At 36.5% G+C, this 18,181-nt stretch overlaps 1 protein-coding gene across 2 annotated transcripts in view; it reads right to left on the bottom strand.

Annotated features, from left to right (window-relative positions):
- LOC111147284 (src kinase associated phosphoprotein 2) overlaps window positions 1-18,181 on the bottom strand; it is a 163,756-nt gene that overhangs the window by 50,994 nt on the left and 94,581 nt on the right. For both annotated transcript variants that reach the window (XM_022503242.1, XM_022503241.1), the window contains exons 5-9: window positions 15,770-15,847; window positions 14,640-14,723; window positions 3,528-3,652; window positions 2,593-2,656; window positions 2,109-2,246 (exon numbers count right to left, since the gene is read on the bottom strand). In XM_022503242.1, coding sequence (XP_022358950.1) covers window positions 2,109-2,246; window positions 2,593-2,656; window positions 3,528-3,652; window positions 14,640-14,723; window positions 15,770-15,847 — 489 coding nt within the window. The remainder of the gene's footprint in view (window positions 1-2,108; window positions 2,247-2,592; window positions 2,657-3,527; window positions 3,653-14,639; window positions 14,724-15,769; window positions 15,848-18,181) is intronic.

Below are 18,181 nucleotides of genomic sequence, written 5' to 3' on the forward strand. Positions count from 1 at the left end.
GGATGAAGTAGAACATCTGTGGTGAGGGAAATAAAAGAGGTATCATATTTTTAAGATTTCAAGCTACTTAAAGGAGATCTTCCTTGGACCTTTGTTAGGAAGAGGACTATGAATATTCGGTCTTTATTCCTCACCAATAGCTTTTTGCAGGGTGGGGGGCAGCGTGGCGGAGAGAGGATGGTCAAGCTGAAGAAACACAGAACTTAAAGAACAGTCAGTCCAACAACTGTAATGTAACCCACTCGCTGCAGGGTTTTAAAGGAATAAAAGATGTATGAGAGTAATATGTTCAAAGGTCCTACTTTCTTCCATTTTACCTTACTATACATTCTCACAAGCTCTTCTGAACATTTTCAAAACAAAATAAATGTGTTAACCATAGGGTGTAACTAAAACCAAGCAGTCAGAAAATATTCTTCCCGACTCAAGGATAACTAATGCTATGGCAGATGCCATTTCCCTAGGATCAATCAGAAAGGAAGGAGCTATAAAATACAGTTCCTTTAAAATAACACAAAGGTACAGATTACTATTCCCCACAAAATTATGCTTTTAGACTAATCATCTTTGAGGGTAGTGAAAAACAATATGTAGATGCATATTTCAGTAGTTTTTGTAGTGTCTGAATTTATAATACCATTACTTTCATTAATTCTTACTTGACTAGAAAATCATTCTTATACTTTCATATAAGCCCTTGCAAGAATTTACCAGATACAATAATGAAAACAATAATGATGATGTTAGAATTTTCGTGGGCTTGTCATGATTCAAGCACTATGCTGAGAGCTCATTCCCTCCATCATGATATTATCCCCATTTTAGTGATGAATAAAAGAAGAACTTTATAGATGAAGATGAATAATGATAGGCCAAAGAAAAGAAAACTTTTAAGGTCATTGCACTGGTACATGGGATAGCCACAATTTAAATTTTTTGACTCCAAAATCCATGTGCTTTTTATTACTATCTCTACTGACTCCATTGAAAATTATATTTGTATGTTAATTTGGAACATTCTGAGTATTTTTGAAATCAGTTTTAAAGGTTTATGCTACGTTGTCAAATCATTCTATTCAGGGCGCCTGGGTGGCTCAGTCAGTTAAGTGTCTGCCTGTGGCTCGGGTATAGTCCCATGAGTCCCAGGATCAAGCCCCACAGTCAGGTTCCCTGCTTAGCCGGGAGTCTTCTCCCTCTGCCCCTCACTCTGCTCATGCTCTTTCTCTCTCAAATAAATAAATAAAATCCTTTAAAAAAAATCATTCTATTCAGAGAAAAATAACTTCTCTGCATGAGATATTGGTTAAATCTCACATTGCTCATAATCTCTCTTTCTTCTCTATTGGTTTTTTTAATAGACAGAAAAAAGCTCATTTCAACCTACAGTATTAGTAATGCAATGATTCCCTGAATGTGTTCATATTCTAGGTATCCTAAGTCCGTGATACCTATTCTGTTTTAGCTTAACCCTCAAAAATACAAATCAAATAGCTAATAGACAATTAATTTTATGTTACAGAACAGATACTAAGGCATATTAACACTAAACAATGCCAGAAAATGTAGAATAAGAAAACTTGTTCACACTGATGATAAAATATCAAGTGAGAAAACTTCAAACCTCAAAAGGCCTTTGTTTATGGTGCAACAATATTCCTCCAAGACAATGCAATACACCACAACAAAGAGGAATATATGAGGCAGAAGTTGTTGACATATGGGGAGTGCACAGAATTTCTGGTTAATGGAAATTCCAAGATATATAAATAAAAGATGATGTGTGAGTTGGTGGAAAAAACTGTAAGGCAAGTCAATTTTTTAATTAAAAAATTATGTAGCATAAACAATGCTAATGAGCCAAAAGTCCCATGAGATGAGGACGGTATCTGCTCCATTTTAACATTCCACTCACTTTTCATAAGTGTACATCCACTCACTTGAAATACCTCAAGCAGAACCCCTTTCATAAAATAGGGTTTTGAGGATTTTCTTTGTCCGTGTTTTTAATAGCTCACCATTTCCATTCAAGTTGTCAACTTGATGATATATGACATTGCAGGGGGGGGAAGCCCTAAAAATCCTTAAATGAATCACCAGATGATAGATACCTGGGAGTTCCTCGTAAATTTCATCATCAGTTGGTTGGCTGCTTGCTGGTGGGCTGCTGGTTGGTAAGGGATGGTCAACATCATCATATAATTCTCCTCTTTCATCATCGTCTTCAGGAATAACATCAGATCCCATGTCTGAAAAATAGGTTGCACGAGGCAAATTTTTTAAGGATGCAAAACAGGTTTTCAAAACCCTATTTTCTAAACTGCTGCAGCCCAACAGAGTCACAGGCTATATTCTTAACTTGAAGCATTTTCAAAAACTGATTATTATATAAATATGTGAATTGCAAAGTTTCCAGTTGGTACTTAAAGAAAAAAACACTTTAATAAATCTGAAGTAAACAGTCTGTATCAGGACTAGCCATGGTACTTGGTCATTCTCATAGGAGTCATTAACGTTCCATATATGAAAATCCAAATTCATTCAGTTATTCAATATTTAAAGACTGCAGTGACTACTTCCATTGATTGCTCTTACCTTGTAATACAAATTTCAGCTGCTGTACCCATTCTTCAGCATCTTTGGTAGAAGCTGCTGTGAACTAATAAAAAAAATAAACAATAATAAGAAAAATCACCACGTGGAAATGAAAGGTATGTCGCATTCTTATCACTTCTTTACGGCCATTAGTAATTCTTTTCATGTCTGGTACTACTTTTCTTGCAAGGATGCTTCTTATAATGTACAGTTAATTTTGACAAATTTACGTAATTGAAGCAGAGGATGATGGATTTGAAACTCTGATCAGCAGCTGGCAGCTGTGCAGGAAAAAAAAGCCGCTTCTCTTCATCAATGTCAAAGACAGAACTGATGAACAAAATCTGCCCTTGACAATTAGAAGACACCCATGAATTTCTTTAGACTGCCAGGTACAGTTTTCTTAAAAATGTTCTTGTCAGATTCCAACACACTACCTGACAACTTAATTAACTGGCTTTCAACCGCAATCTTAGATATTTAAAACTTATTAAACATACATTCCATATTGATGCTGGCTGAGAGCTCCTGAATCACAGAGCTGATATGTGCCTTTACCTTCATTTGCTCCCACAACCCTAAGCAATACAATATGCATTAACACGCTGATATTTTTCTTTTGATAATTTTATTCTTTCCGCAATGTAATTCTTTCAAGAAATCACGCCGTGCTATTAAAATAGATATAAAATGCAACATGTGAAGTAGTTGATAAATTATATATTCGTTGTTCTCTTTCGAGAGAAGATATCCCTTGAACTAATCTGAAATTTTTTTTAAAAATCGATTTCTTCTTATATGAATGTTCATTGTATAAAATCAGTATCTTTTATTAACATGTCAGGGAGATCTGTTTTAACAAGACGTTAATGTCTTTATAAATGAAATCAGAACATTTTATCAACTTAATTTCCAAACAACACAAAAACTCCAACCTGATAGATACGTTTATCAGGAGCAGAGATTTCAAAACAGCAATCTTTCTTCCCATCCTTCCTGAGAGTGTTATTCATTCTGACATTGTAACCATCTATTGAAAATTCACCTTTCTGTTGCTTGTCTGTGGAAGATAAAATGAAAGTTAGAATTTCATTTACTGCAGTGAATATAAATGCTCAGTTGATTATCTTTTATTTAGATTTTCTCTGTCAATTCTTGGAAAGGGTATTTTTTTTTTTGGGTCATATTGTTTTCATAGTATTTAATGTTCAATAATGTTTCTAGATATCACTTCTAATTCTAAAATTATAGAAGTATTGGGATGGTTGGGTTCACAAAGGATATCTTAGGGAACGAGAGGAAGAGGTCCACAGAAAGCCTTATTCAGAAGAAAGCATGAAAATACAACACTTTGTTGTAGGGAAAATCCAAGAACTGGAACTCAGAACTTGCTGGACAAACCCACTCCAAATTCTTGACTGTCTCAGATTTATAAGCCAGAAGGAAAACCTGGAGCCAAAAACTCACTGGGCTTTTCTACCACCATCGCTTCTCATTACCACCTTCCAATACCCACCTCCAAAAACAGCACTTCTTTTAAAAAATATCTCCTAAGTTGGTACAATCTGAACTGTAAATTTAAAAAGCAGAGTCAAACAAAACTACTAAGTATAAAAAGCTATGAGGGGAAAACAAAGTATTTGGCTGGAGAGAGGAGGTAAAGCAAGAAAGGAAGCATTCGTTGCTGAAACAAAACCAAAGAAAAGTAGGTTTCTTAACCAGTCAGTGAATGGGTAAGCTACAAAACCATGTCTGAATCCCACAGGATGAGGAGGCAAAAGAAAAAAGACAAGTTGAGTTTTCGCCAGATATTATTTTAAAGACAAAGGAGGACTACAGCAAAGGACTTAATACTCTGAAAGTTGGGTATCCATCCTTTCTGATGGAAGCATAATACTCCATAGTGTATATGGACCATATCTTTATCTTCTTTACCCATTCGTCCGTTGAAGGGCATCTTGGTTCTTTCCACAGTTTGGTGACTGCGGCCATTGCTCCTATGAACATTAGGGTACAGGTGGCCCTTCTTTTCACTACATATGTATCTTTGGGGCAAATATCCAGTAGTGCAATTGCAGGGTCATAGGGTAGCTCTATTTTTAATTTCTTAAGGAATCTCCACACTGTTTTCCAAAGTGGCTATACCAACTTGCATCCCCACCAACAGTGTAAGAGCGTTCCCCTTTCTCCACATCCTCTCCAACACTTATTGTTTACTGTCTTGTTTACTGTCTTTGGCCATTCTAACTGGTGTAAGGTGGTATCTCAGTGTGGTTTTGATTTGAATCTCCCTGATGGCTAATGATGATGAACATTTTTTCATGTGTCTGTTAGCCATTTGTATGTCTTCTTTGGAGAAGTGTCTGTTCATGTCTTTTGCCCATTTTTTGACGTGATTATCTGTTTTGTGTGTGTTGAGTTTGAGGAGTTCTTTATGGAACTTGGATATCAGCCCTTCATCTGTTGTGTCATTTGCAAATATCTTCTCCCATTCCGTGGGTTGACTCTTTGTTTTGTTGACTGTTTCCTTTGCTGTGCAGAAGCTTTTGATCTTGATGAAGTCCCAAAAGTTCATTTTTCCTTTTGTTTCCTTTGCCTTTGGAGACATATCTTGAAAGAAGTTGCTGTGGCCGATGTTGAAGAGGTTACTGCCTATGTTCTCCTCGAGGATTTTGATAGATTCCTGCCTCATGTTGAGGTCTTTAATCCATTTTGAGTTTATCTTTGTGTATGGTATAAGAGAATGGCCAAGTCTCATTCTTCTACACATAGCTGACCAATTTTCCCAGCACCATTAATTGAAAAGACTCTTTTTTCTAATGTATATTTTTTCCTGCTTTGTCGAAGATTATTTGACCATAGAGTTGAGGGTCCATATCTGGGCTCTCTACTCTGTTCTACTGGTCTGTGTCTGTTTTTGTGCCAATACCACGCTGTCTTGGTGATCCCAGCTTTATCATAAAGCTTGAAATCAGGCAATGTGATGCCCCCAGTTTTGTTTTTCTTTCTCAATATTTCCTTAGCAATTCGGGGTCTCTTCTGGTTCCATACAAATTTTAGGATTGTTTGTTCCAGCTCTTTGAAAAATGCTGGTGTGATTTTGATTGGGATGGCAATGAAAGTATAGATTGCTCTAGGCAGTATAGACATCTTAACAATGTTTATTCTTCTGATCCATGAGCATGGAATGGTCTTCCATCTTTTTGCATCTTCTTCAATTTCTTTCATGAGTGTTCTGTAGTTCCTCAAGTACAGATCCTTTACCTCTTTGGTTAGTTTTATTCCCAGGTATCTTATGGTTCTTGGTGCTATAGTAAATGATGTTTTAGGTTTCTTAAGTGCCCAAAGACAACTCACATTTCCTGAGCTCCTTCCGTAGGCCCAGAAATTTAATAACTTATCTCATACATACCATGAAATAATTCTAAGAAAAAGAAGGTATTTATTACAACCCCAGCACTGATGGAAAAATAAACCTTAAAACAACCAATTTGCTCACAGTCACATAACCAGTAGACTGTAAAATCCAGGACCCTCACATAAGTGATTACAAAGCCTTTGTTTTTTTGCAACCATTTCACACTGCCTCCTAGAAAAATGTTTCTCCAAGTATATTTCAAGAATCACCAACTACATTTGATCTTAAAGGCCAATTAAAAATACCAGAAATGGCTACTACTTTGTACTTGCTTATGGAAATCTCTCAGGGTGGGTCCAGGAAACCAAAATTTGGGCAAGCATCCCAGGTGATTCTGATACACACTAATGTTTGAAAAACCACCATTCTAAAACATGCAATTTATGAAATCTTGGTAGAGATGAACATTATCTTGCTTTCCTCCTGCAACTTGGGTCCAACTTTCTTAGCTTGCTTTATGGGCTCCTCTACCTTTGCCTATCTCTTAAACAGCCATGATGCATCATATTCTAAATCTTCCCCTCTTACTGCTTCACAATTTTCTCTGGGCAACCTTGCCCAATCTAAGAATTAAATTTCTACCAGTATCTTATGATTCATAATTCCTTCTTTTTAGTTCAGCATCAGGATTTTATATCCAAATCTTCATTTGGTCACTACACATGTTTCACTTCTTTAACATCTTATGGGCACAATAAATATAACAGTCCCACAATGGAGATCATCTTATCCCCTCTCCCACAACACTTGTGATCTTTCTCATTATGAATCTCCTTATCAATCAATGGCACCTCCATTAACTGAAGGCTCCAACCCAGAAAACGGAGCATCATTCTTGATTTCTTCCTTTCTCTTCATCAACCGCCCCTACGTTCTCTCCCTCTACCCCATTGCCACCTATTTTTCCAATAAGTCCTATTTTTCTTTTAAACATGCTTGCTTTTCCTCTTTTTCACTGGCTCTCAGAAAATCTGCTTGAGGGGAGCCTAGGTGGCTCAGTCGGTTAAGTGTCTGCCTTGGGTTCAGGTCATGATCCTAGGGTCCTAGGATTCAGCTCCACATAGGGCTCCCTGCTCAGTGGGGTTCTGCTTCTCCCTCTCCCTCTGCTGCTTGTGCTCTCTTCCTTGTTAACTTGGCTTACTCTTCTCTCAAATGAATAAATAAAATCTTTAAAAAAAAAAAAGAAAGAAACTTTTGGTAACATCTGCTTTTTATATTTAAGATGGCCTTTCTCCTTAGTGAATAACTCTTGCTATTTCCATAAGTATTAATGCTTATTAGTAGGAAAAAGGAAAATATGCTCCTTAATACTAAACCTTTCCATTAAACTTCATCAAACTGATTAACAACTTGCTTTAGGCCCTCAGGTAAAAATATTTTTTCCTTGTTTGTACAGCTCCCAGAAATACAGATGCCAATGCTAATTCAGCCACTTGAAATATACTTCTGGCGTTTTGAGTTATACTGTGAGAAAATATCAAATTATTACTATTTTAAGTAAAAAATACTATATGCTATATATATATATATATATATATATATATATATATATATATATATATATATATATATGTTACTTGAGGGCCCCAAGTGGCTCTGAGTAATAAACACAGGCAATATTTATGAGTCCAAAGGGAAACACTTTAGTTAGAATTAACAGTGTGGCTTATATGATCTGATAGCAGGAAATTTTAGGTATTTCCAAAACCTTTTTTTCCCCCTTAAAAATAAAAGCACACTGCAAGCATAAAAATCAAGTGGTATTTGTACATATTTTCAACCACAGGTATAAACTTGGTTAAAAAAACAAGGTAGTATGAAGTAGCGGTGAATGGAGAATAAATAAATTACAGGCATGTTGTAGAATGGGAATTTAAAGCCCTGGTTTTTTTGGGGTTTTTTTGTTTTGTTTTGTTTTTGGCTATACCTACTGTTTTCTTCTACAACTGAAAATCAGATCATTATGATATGGCCTATTAGACTAACATAGCATATGGCTATTGTTAAGATAAACATTACACAGAGGGTCTTACTATCCTATACATATGATCCTCTTGGAGCCTCCCATGATCATTAGAGAATAGACAGCACTCCTGCTATTCACGCAAATGACAGGGGCTAAAAGTGTATGCAAGAACCCCCAGCTCCATCACGCGCAAACCACGCTGAGCAATCTCCCTGGGCTCTCAGCTTCAGCACACATCTTTCTTCCACTCTCACCTCCTCCTCACAACTGTCAACATGATTTTTTTTTTTTTTTTAAGATTTATTTGACAGAAAGAGAGAAAGCACACAGCAGGGGGAGTAGCCAAGGGAGAAGGGGAAGCAGGTTCCCCGCCTAGCAGGGAGCATCATGCCCTGGGGCTTGCCGGGACTATGACCTGAGCCAAAGGCAGATGCCCAACTGACTGAGCCACCCTGGCGCCCCTCCACACGATCTTTCCGACATGCAGTCGGAGTCGGTCATGCCACCTCCTCACCTTCCACGATCGCAAACATTCACTGTGCCTCACAGGAAAGGCCAAACTTCTGTCTGGGGCATGGAACAACCTGACGCCCCCCTTCCTGGCTCCCAAGCCTTCATTCACCTACTGTCCCAGCCAGCTGGCTCCTGCCTATCATCCCATTTTATGAGTCCCCTGTGCCCACTCCTCCAAGCCAATGTATTACACCACTCTGCATTAAGGATACCTGGCACATAGGTGTTCAAAGAAAACCTACCATCTATAGATTTATGTAGATACACAGCAGTACACAGTTTGACCTGAAATATGTCTACTTTCAGTCTACACATATCTCCGATCTATAGATATATTTTTAAATCAAACAGTGTGCTGTTTTATTGCAAGCCAACCTGACTTGTCATATATATGTCATATATATGTCACAGTTTTGGTTTTTTTTTTTTTTTTGGACAGACATCCATGCTAGCTTGTTTTTTCTCAATTTAAATTTAACTAGCCAACATATATAACAATCAGTTTCAGATGTAGAGTTCAGTAATTCATCAGCTGCGTATAACACCCAGTGCTCATCACATCTCCCTAATTCCCATCACCCAGTAACCCCACCCTTCACCCCTCCCCTCCCCTCCAGCAACCGTCAGTTTCTTTCCCATAGTTAAGAGTCTCTCATTGTTTGTCTCCCTGATTTCTTCCCATTCCGTTTCTGTTTTCCCCTCCTTTCCCCTACAATCCTCTGCACTATTCTTACATTCCTCATGAGTGAAACCATATATATATAAAACAGCTTCTTTATCCATTTACCTATCAGTGGACACAGGTGTTTCCATGTCTTAGCTATTGTAAATAATGCTGCAGTGAACACAAGGTGTCTATCTCTTCGAGTGTATATCTCTTCGAGTTAGTGTTTTTGGTTTTTGTTTTGTTTTGTTTTGTTTTTCAGATAAATACCCAAAAGTGGGATTGCAGGATCATAGGGTAATTCTATTTTTAGTTTTTTGAGGAACTTCCATACTGTTTTCCATAGTGGCTGCACTAATTTGCATTCCCACTAACAGTGCACAAGTGTTTCCTTTCCTCCACATCTTCACCAACACTTGTTATTTCTTGCTTTTTGACAGCCATTCTAACAGCTGTGAGGTGATACTCATTGTAGTTTTGATTTGCATTTCCCTGATGATGAGTGATGCTGCACATCTTTTCAGGTACCTGTTGGCCATCTGTATGTCTTCTTTGGAAAATTTCTATTCAGATCCTCCACCCATTTTTTAACTGGATTTTTTGTTGTTGTTAGTGAGTTATAAGAGTTCTTTATACATTTTATCAAATAGATTATTTGCAAATATTTTTCCCATTCAGTAGGTTGGCTTTCCTTTTGCTGATGGTTCTTTTGCTGTGCAGAAGCTTTTTAATGACATGTTCCAGTTATTTACTTTTGTTTTTGATGTCAGATTCAGAAATTCATCACCAGGACCAAAGTCAAGGGGCTTACAGCCTATGTTTTCTTCAAGGAGATTTATGGTTTCAGGTCTTACTTTCAAGTCTTTAATTCATTTTGAGTTACTTTTTGTGTATGGTGTAAGATAGTGGTCAAGTTTCATTCTTTGCATGTGGCTGTCCAATTTTCCTAGCACCGTGTTTTGAAGAGATTGTCTTTTCCTCATTGTATATTCTTGGCTTCTCTGCCATAAATTAATTGACCATATATGTGTGGTTTATTTTGGGGCTCTTTACTCTGTTCCATTGCTCTATTTATCTGCTTTTATGCCAATACCATACTATTTTAATAACTATAGCTTTGTAATATAGTTTGAAATCAGGGAGCATGATACTTCCAGGTTTATTCTTCTTTCTCAAGATTGCTTTGGCTATTTGGTTTTTTGTTTTTTTGTAGATTCATACACATTTTAGGATTGTTTGTTCTATTTCTTAAAAAAATGCCATGGGAATTTTGATAGGGATTACACTGAATCTGTAGATTTCTTTGTGTAGTATGGACATCTTCTTCAATTTCTTTCATTAATGTCTTATAGTTTTTGATATACAGGTCTTTTACCTCCTTGGTTAAATTTATTCCTAGATATTTCATTCTTTTTGATACACTTATAAATAAGATTTTTTTCTCTTTCTGTTAGTGTACAGAAATGCAACAAATTAGGTCTAATTCTCTAGTGAGGTTTATTATATATTGAAAAGATACTACAATGAAATAAAATTATAAACACATGGTATAATAAATAACTTTTGATGTACATTTTAAAAGACTAGATAAGACCAAAGCTACTTGCAGCTGCCACATACTGTATGACAACTGGAATTTTCTTTAATTGGGGAGTGGAGGTAGGGGCAACAAAACCTGTTGAGTGGGAATTAAAGAGATACTACAAACTAACCACTTCTCTCTTAAAAGTGGGAAGAGATAAGGTTCAGAATCCTGATTCAAGGTCATACAGAGGTTTAACAAAAAATACAAGACAAAAACCATGAGTTTGGAACAAGTTCCTAAATGGGCTACCATTTACAGGCACTTTGGAGGGGTGGATAACAACCAAGTTGTAGAAAGGGCATGGCTTTGGAGCTAGAAAGTTCTGCACTAAATCCTTAATAGACTCTTAGCAGTAGCCCTGTGAGGACCTTTCCTGCCTAGCTTAGCTCAGTGTCCTTCTAAACGGTCCTTCCCACCCAGCCTCTATTCATTTGAATTCATCCTCCACAATCCTATCGCTATTACTTCCTGAAAACCAAATGTGGTCATAGAGCCCTATGCTTAAAGGTCATGCAAAAGATAAAATACTTAGCAAGGCCCTTATTCTCATAAGGCTCTTGAATCTGACTCAAACCCATTTCTTTAGCCCTGTGGGCCCCCTTCCCTCACTCACTCTGTGCTCTAACTTGATTCCAACTCTGGCATCATCTGAGGCCTTTTACAGCTCAGAATCTCTTTTGTTCCCCTGCCTGGAAGGCCCATTTTACCCTTCTTTATCTGACAAGCTCCTACTCCTCCTCGAAGGCCCAATAAAGAGTCCTCTCCATGAGGAAGTATTCCCTAACTCCTGTAGGCAGTTAGCTACTGTCCCTTGTTATCCAAAGGTCTCATATTTAAATCACATACTGTACTGCATTGAGATGATCAGTTTACTTACTCTGCCCCCTCCTCTATTCCCATGACTTCCCCTTCCTCTCACGGACACCCACAAAACTCAGACTGTGAGTATCTCTAAGGGAGGATTATCTCCAGATCCCCAGTGCCTAGTATCTACCAAGTATCCAATAAATATTTATTCAATAAAAAAGTGAATAAATGAGTGAGTGAATGAATGGCTATTTTGATGGCACCCAGAATAGCTAAAAATCTAAGAAGTTTGATGAATAGGATTTGTGACAATCAAAGGAAGAAGAAAGAGATAAAAGGATGGATGTGATTTCATAAAGTGATAAAATACATAAGTATATATTACTTAAGAGCTACAAATGCCCATGAATAATAAATACAAATATTATTTATGGGTACAAAGGTAAGTGCATTATTTACCTTAGAGGCTAGAACTACTCTTTCTAAGCCATTACTATCCTGATGGGTCAAATGTTTTTTTGGCACACACAGTAAGTTATAAAATGTGAACTATGCATCTGTCAAACAGTAACAAAGAACAGTTTAACCCAGTAAGTGGTATCAACTCCTCTGTGCCTCTATAATCCATTTATCTAAATCCTACTTAGTTGGAGGATTACAGTTCTCATATATCTAAATAGCTCTAAAGTTTAGCCAAATGGTTCATATGTATAGTAAACCACGCTGTACAAATCAGCTATCTGGTTTCACAAAAGAAAATAAAAGTTTCACATGACATCTTCCTAGAAAGAAAAGGATACAAAGGAAGGAAATTAGAATCATGCCAAACAAGCAATTAAAAAGTGTCCAAAGATAGGGTTTTTCCCCCCCCCCAAGTCCCCAAAAGAAGAACTGGCCAAAAATTCTTAAAGGAAGCAGCCAAAAGAACCACTAAAAACAGACGTGAACTCTCAGTGGAGACTTCAGAGTAACAGGGGAAAGTTTTATGGAAATATACACCAGATCCTCAAACATCTACATTAAAAAAGAACACTAGAATAGTAATTTTTTAAAAAGCGGTGGTGGTACAGGTGGCTGAATGTTCCACAAAATAATTCAAATATAAATTACGAAGAACATTCTTACCATAAGTTCTCATCAAATAAGAACAGAAATAGGAATTTAACTAATACCCCTCTGTAAAATAACTAGAATTTATTTACTGAAATAAACATATTTATTTGAAATAAATACAAATATCCCTTAGATTTGGGGAAAACTCTTGCTAATCTTTGACATAACAGTTGTTATTTATCAGTGAGGATGAGGAGTGGACAAAACAAACATTAGTATTCACTGAGGCTTAAAGAAATTAGAAATGAGAAACCTAACTGAACCAGAGTCACAGGGATATGAAACCTGCTTCCCCTGTTCTTATGATATAGAGGATATTTCTTTGTGGAAAAGTTAGATCCTGATCTCAATTCACAATGGTGTACCAAATTATATTTGTCATAATAATGCATGTTTATGACCTATGGTAGTCATAACTGAATTTCGGCTTAAATTTTCTGACAAAATCACCTACTTACCCTGAGCAGAAGAAAGAAGGCTGCCTATTGAGAGTTATTTGTAGTTTACACTTCACTGTTGCCATTATTACATTTGAACATATTGTAAATCAGTGGCAGACTGCAAACTAGCCACTAAATTAATTCTTAATTTGTTAACTCCATTAGCCAAAAGATAAGACCAACTTCTAGCATCACCTACGTAATACAAATTTATCTGAAACGTGTAAAATGATCATATCTACATGTGTAAAATAATCATATCATACAAATTTATCTGAAATGTGTAAAATAATCATATCTACATATCTAAGGAAAAAGCCCCAAAACTGCAAGTGATATCAAATGAAACATAAATTTCCAAACAACACCAATAAGTAAACGATTCCACAGGAAAGCTTATATTCAGTGATATTGGACTTCTATGTCCTTGCTGGAAATGAATGCTAGTGATTTCTATATTATCTTTACTTTACAATATTCAGGTTCTGACCTGCTGTTCCTAGAAAAAAGCAAAACTAAGAAAGCTAACATTCTTTAAATTTTTCAATATTTTATGGCTTTATCTGTTAAAATACTGAGCTTGAAATTATGTGGGCTCTGAGTAAGAGATGTATGAATCAGGAAGTAAAGTTACAAAATGCATCTTACTGTTTCTACGTTAATGGTTAGAGCATGGACTCCACCATTATGCCTGAGCTCAAATCCCACATCTGCCACTTACCAGCTCTGTGACCTTGACCAAGTTACTTAACCTCTCTGTCCTCAGTTTTCCAAACAGTAAGACAAATAGAACTAATAATAGTACCTCCCTCACAGAGTTGGAGTTAGACCAGTTAATAAATAATAATAAATAAACCAGCTGCAGGGGTCAGAAAAGGAATCTCTATGGAGGTGTCTGCTGTTGTTATTAAAATCCGTGAAAGAAGCTGAGGAAGGTGTGACACGGATTTCATTTTATCTAAAGTTTTCTTTTAAAAATATCTGAAAGAAGGGGTGCCTGGGTGGCTCAGTGGGTTAAAGCCTCTGCCTTCCACTCAGGTCATGTTCCCAGAGTTCTGGGATCGAGCCCAGGGCTCTGCTCAGCGGGGAGCCGCTTCCTCCTCTCTCTCTCTCTCTCTCTCTCTCTGCCTGCCTCTTTGCTTACTTGTGATCTCTGTCAAATAAATAAATAAAATCTTTAAAAAAAAAAAAAACACCTGAAAGAATAAAATACCTTTTTCTCCCTTCAAAACTCTCACAGCCCTAATGATCTCAACTTTTCTCGAAATTCTATGATAACTTGGATGATAAATATTTCCTAAAATGAAAAGCCACATCGATTTTCATCTCTTTCCTAATTGTGCTAACTTTAAGGGCATTCTGGAATTTGGAGCATTTGGCAAATAAATAAAATTGTAAGTTAGTCTCAGACTATAATTATTAAAATTCTCAGTTATTCTTTCTCCCATTGTCTTCAGTTTACTCTGTTGCTAAAATGGGGGTATAAAATGGGCCCTAATGCCCTCCTACAGCAGAAGTTGATGACTGAACAACAATACTACCTTTATCACTTCCATAATAATAGAACACTGTTTTACTGAGAGCACACCAGCGTTTCTGCCATTCAAATCCCAGGAAGTTGTGATCTACAATAAAGGAGGAAAAGGAACAGATAACACACATTACACATATAGCATATGTAACGTCATTTCCTTATTATAAAAGGAAAAGTTTGTTGACCTGATTTCTAAGATTTCTGCTAGCTCTAAAATTCTATGACTAATTCACTTGTATCTTCTTCTCCAAGAGACAAACAAAAACAAAGTTAAAAGGAATAAAGTGACGCAGAGATAGGACTGTTACACTTGGGGCGAACACACTTTCCTGACAGGGACTGTCCAAAGGACATGTGATGACACAGCTTTGAGACAACGGATTCATCTGAGTCTCATTTTTTCATCTGTTATAAAAGGGCCGGGGTGGGAGGGGGGGTGAGGAGTTGACCTAAACTACTTCTATTATCTCTTTCAGCTTTAAAATTCATCTAAGAAAACCAAGCAACTAAGAAATGGAATATAAACAGAAAGGCCCAAAGGGACTACTCGTGAGAAAAGCAAAATGGTAATGAAGAGGCTTCCTGCTTTCTGTTTCCCATACAGTAACACCACCTCTATATTTCATTTCCATTATATATTGGTGCTGAAAGAGTGAGGCCATATGGTCAATTCCCGATTATCACAGCCAATGGAGAGGAACACTGAATGGATAACAGAAAATGGCAGACAATATGCCAGGCTTGATCAGAACCACAGCAGACATGGCGTCCACCAGGTCAGGCGCAGGGTAACCTGCTGCTCAGCCGGAAGGGAGAACAGTGAGAAATCCCATCCTTGAGAATAGTGTCATGGCCCGCGGCCTTCCTCTAAGGGGCAGGAAGCAGCGCCTGAGTCATTCACAAATAACCAAGAATGGCAACTAAACAAACACCTGACCAAATGTTTTGTTAATCAAAAATTAGGAGCTAAAAACTATATTTTGTGGTTGGGATATTCCGATTTTATTCCGATTTTCCTACAGTTTTAAAACTCTTCAATCCCCTAAAGAACATATTGCCTCCATATGTATACTGCATACATGTTTTATATAAGGATAAAGCCATTTTTAGATTTTTCAGTAGAATCTTACAGTTTACCTTTTCTGCGTTTTTCAAGGTAGCCAGCCTTTAAAACAAAAGGAAGGTCCTGTGCTGCAATTGGAGGAAACTGGTTTCCTGTGGGAAGTAGAGGAGGAAAAAGAACTAGTGAGTAATCCGTCTTTGAAAAACCAAGTACCAGATCTCATTAGGTTCAGTGTACTCACAGTCACCTAAATTAATTAAATTCAAATCTATTAGCTTTGTTTCAGATCCATTCCATAAGCTTGTCTCTCTCCTGTAAATCTCTAGAGGAAAAAAGTGTTCTGAATTCCTGTATCTTAATATGTTATAATCCCCCCAAAACAGTAATATTATGTAACCGGATGGTCTCTGCAGGCCAATACTTTATGATCTACATTCTCCAGGGGAAAGATCAGGGAACTATTATCAATAAATGCCATAAATCCCTGAGAGAGAAGTTAGGAATTTCAAATAAATCCACATAAAGTTTCTTTCCATTTATATTAACTCTTCAAGAATTTTAAAGCTTATTGACTCTTAACCTGCATATTTCTATTCCTACCAAGTAAAACATAAAATAATTTTTTTCCCAAGAAAATCAAATGCTAAAATTTGTTTCTCTGGGAACTCAGCAAATACAGAGAAACCTTGTAGACATTCAACTGAATGCTTTAGGTTTTTCTAGTACATTTGAGAGTCCAAAATTAGGTAAAACAATCTAATAGAGGGATGCCTGGGTGGCTCAGTCAGTTAAGCACCCAACTCTTGATTTCGGCTCAGGTCATGATCTTGAAGTCTTGAAACTGAGCCCCGTGTTGGGTTCTATGCTCAGTGCAGAGTTTGCTTGTCTCTCTCCTCCTACCCTTCCCCCAGCTTGTGCGTGCCCTCCCTCTCTCAAATAAATAAATAAAATCCTTAAAAAAAAAAAGCCAGTAGAATGATCATAAACAAATACTAGATACCTACAAAAAATTGGAAGGTTAAGGCAAAAGTTAAGTGAATTAGAAATCATATATTCACGGTCATGAATAATAGATTATTCAGTAATTTCCCAAGTGTTCAATATTTTTAGAAATGTCATTAGAACTACAGCAGAGTTATCTCAGCATTTTACTGGAACTCTAACAAGTGAAAACAACCAATCTAATGAAAATTTTTGTGGAATATACCCAATGGAAATAGCATCGATATAGTTTGTCATTTTTTAAAAAAAACATTTTGATAAAATTTTTATTATACACAAATTCATCATAGAATTACCAGATAAGTTGTTTTAATAACATTATAGGAATCACAGTAATTATAAAATCACAGATATTTTTCCTTAATAAAGTTTAAAAGTAAAGCACCAATTTCAGTTCCATGGTGGATCAATTTTACTCAATAAACAAAACAATATTATTAAAGTATATTTTAAATAGCACACTGATATTGAAACATATATAAAATTTTAGAGAGAGCCAATATAAGCATTTGACTAGTTGATGAGTAAATGTATCCATGTTTCTTTTTTCAGAATAAATTTGATCCTACGAAGGTTAAAAATTTTGCACATAAAATATTCTCTTATAATATTTTGTATTTAATATTTCGTACACACGTTGGTATTTCATGCACTTTAATTTTGTATAAAGATTGAGAATGCTTTCTGTTTTGTTTCCTGTATCTTTCTAGATGATGTCCAGTATCCTGCAGACATTTCTGGCTGTCTGAAGGGTACGCTGAGTACTTAGCTTTAGGAAACAGTCTATAAATGAGCTTCAGTTCCCAGACCTATTACTGGCTCAGAACTCATTATTCCACAAGTACAATTTAATTATATTTTACTTAACATTTGTACAAAGTTAGATGCCATTTTCTCTGTTTCTAGAGAATATATAATAGATACAAAGACACAGAGTTGCCAACACATCTTTTTTTTATTCTAAAAAATTTTAAGTACAAAAATTCACTAGTATACCTGGAAACTGAAACCAAGCATTGATTGTGTCCTAATAAGGCAGAGAAACCTAAACTTAACTGGGGTATAAATATAAAATAAAATGGTTTTGTGCTACAGCAGGTACCTAGATGTTGAGTCTGACACTGATACTGACTTTAAGACGCATGGTATAGGTTACAGAAGTCTGTGATGACATCTCAGTACCGCAAATCTGTGACTTTCCTTAGGTCATTAAGCCTCGTCGGGTATCAATTTCCTCTTCTAAAACATGAAAAACTTAGGTCATCTCTAAGGCCCTCCCAATCCTAGGATTCTATGAAACATAGCCACAGTCCCGTTTTTCTTGTACTTTCAGTAACAAATGGCCAAGGTCCAAGATGGATTCAATTTTCAAAGATATCAAATGGGGAATCTGTGCACAACGTATTTTTGGTAGAGCAACTGGTAACTCCCTTCAGATCTAGCAAAGAACTGCCTTCTGTCCTTTCAAAGGTTGATTCCTAGCT

This window comes from Enhydra lutris, unplaced genomic scaffold (genome assembly GCF_002288905.1).
Source record: "Enhydra lutris kenyoni isolate GAN:26980312 unplaced genomic scaffold, ASM228890v2 scaffoldscaffold16, whole genome shotgun sequence".
NCBI classification, from domain to species: Eukaryota; Metazoa; Chordata; class Mammalia; order Carnivora; family Mustelidae; genus Enhydra; species Enhydra lutris.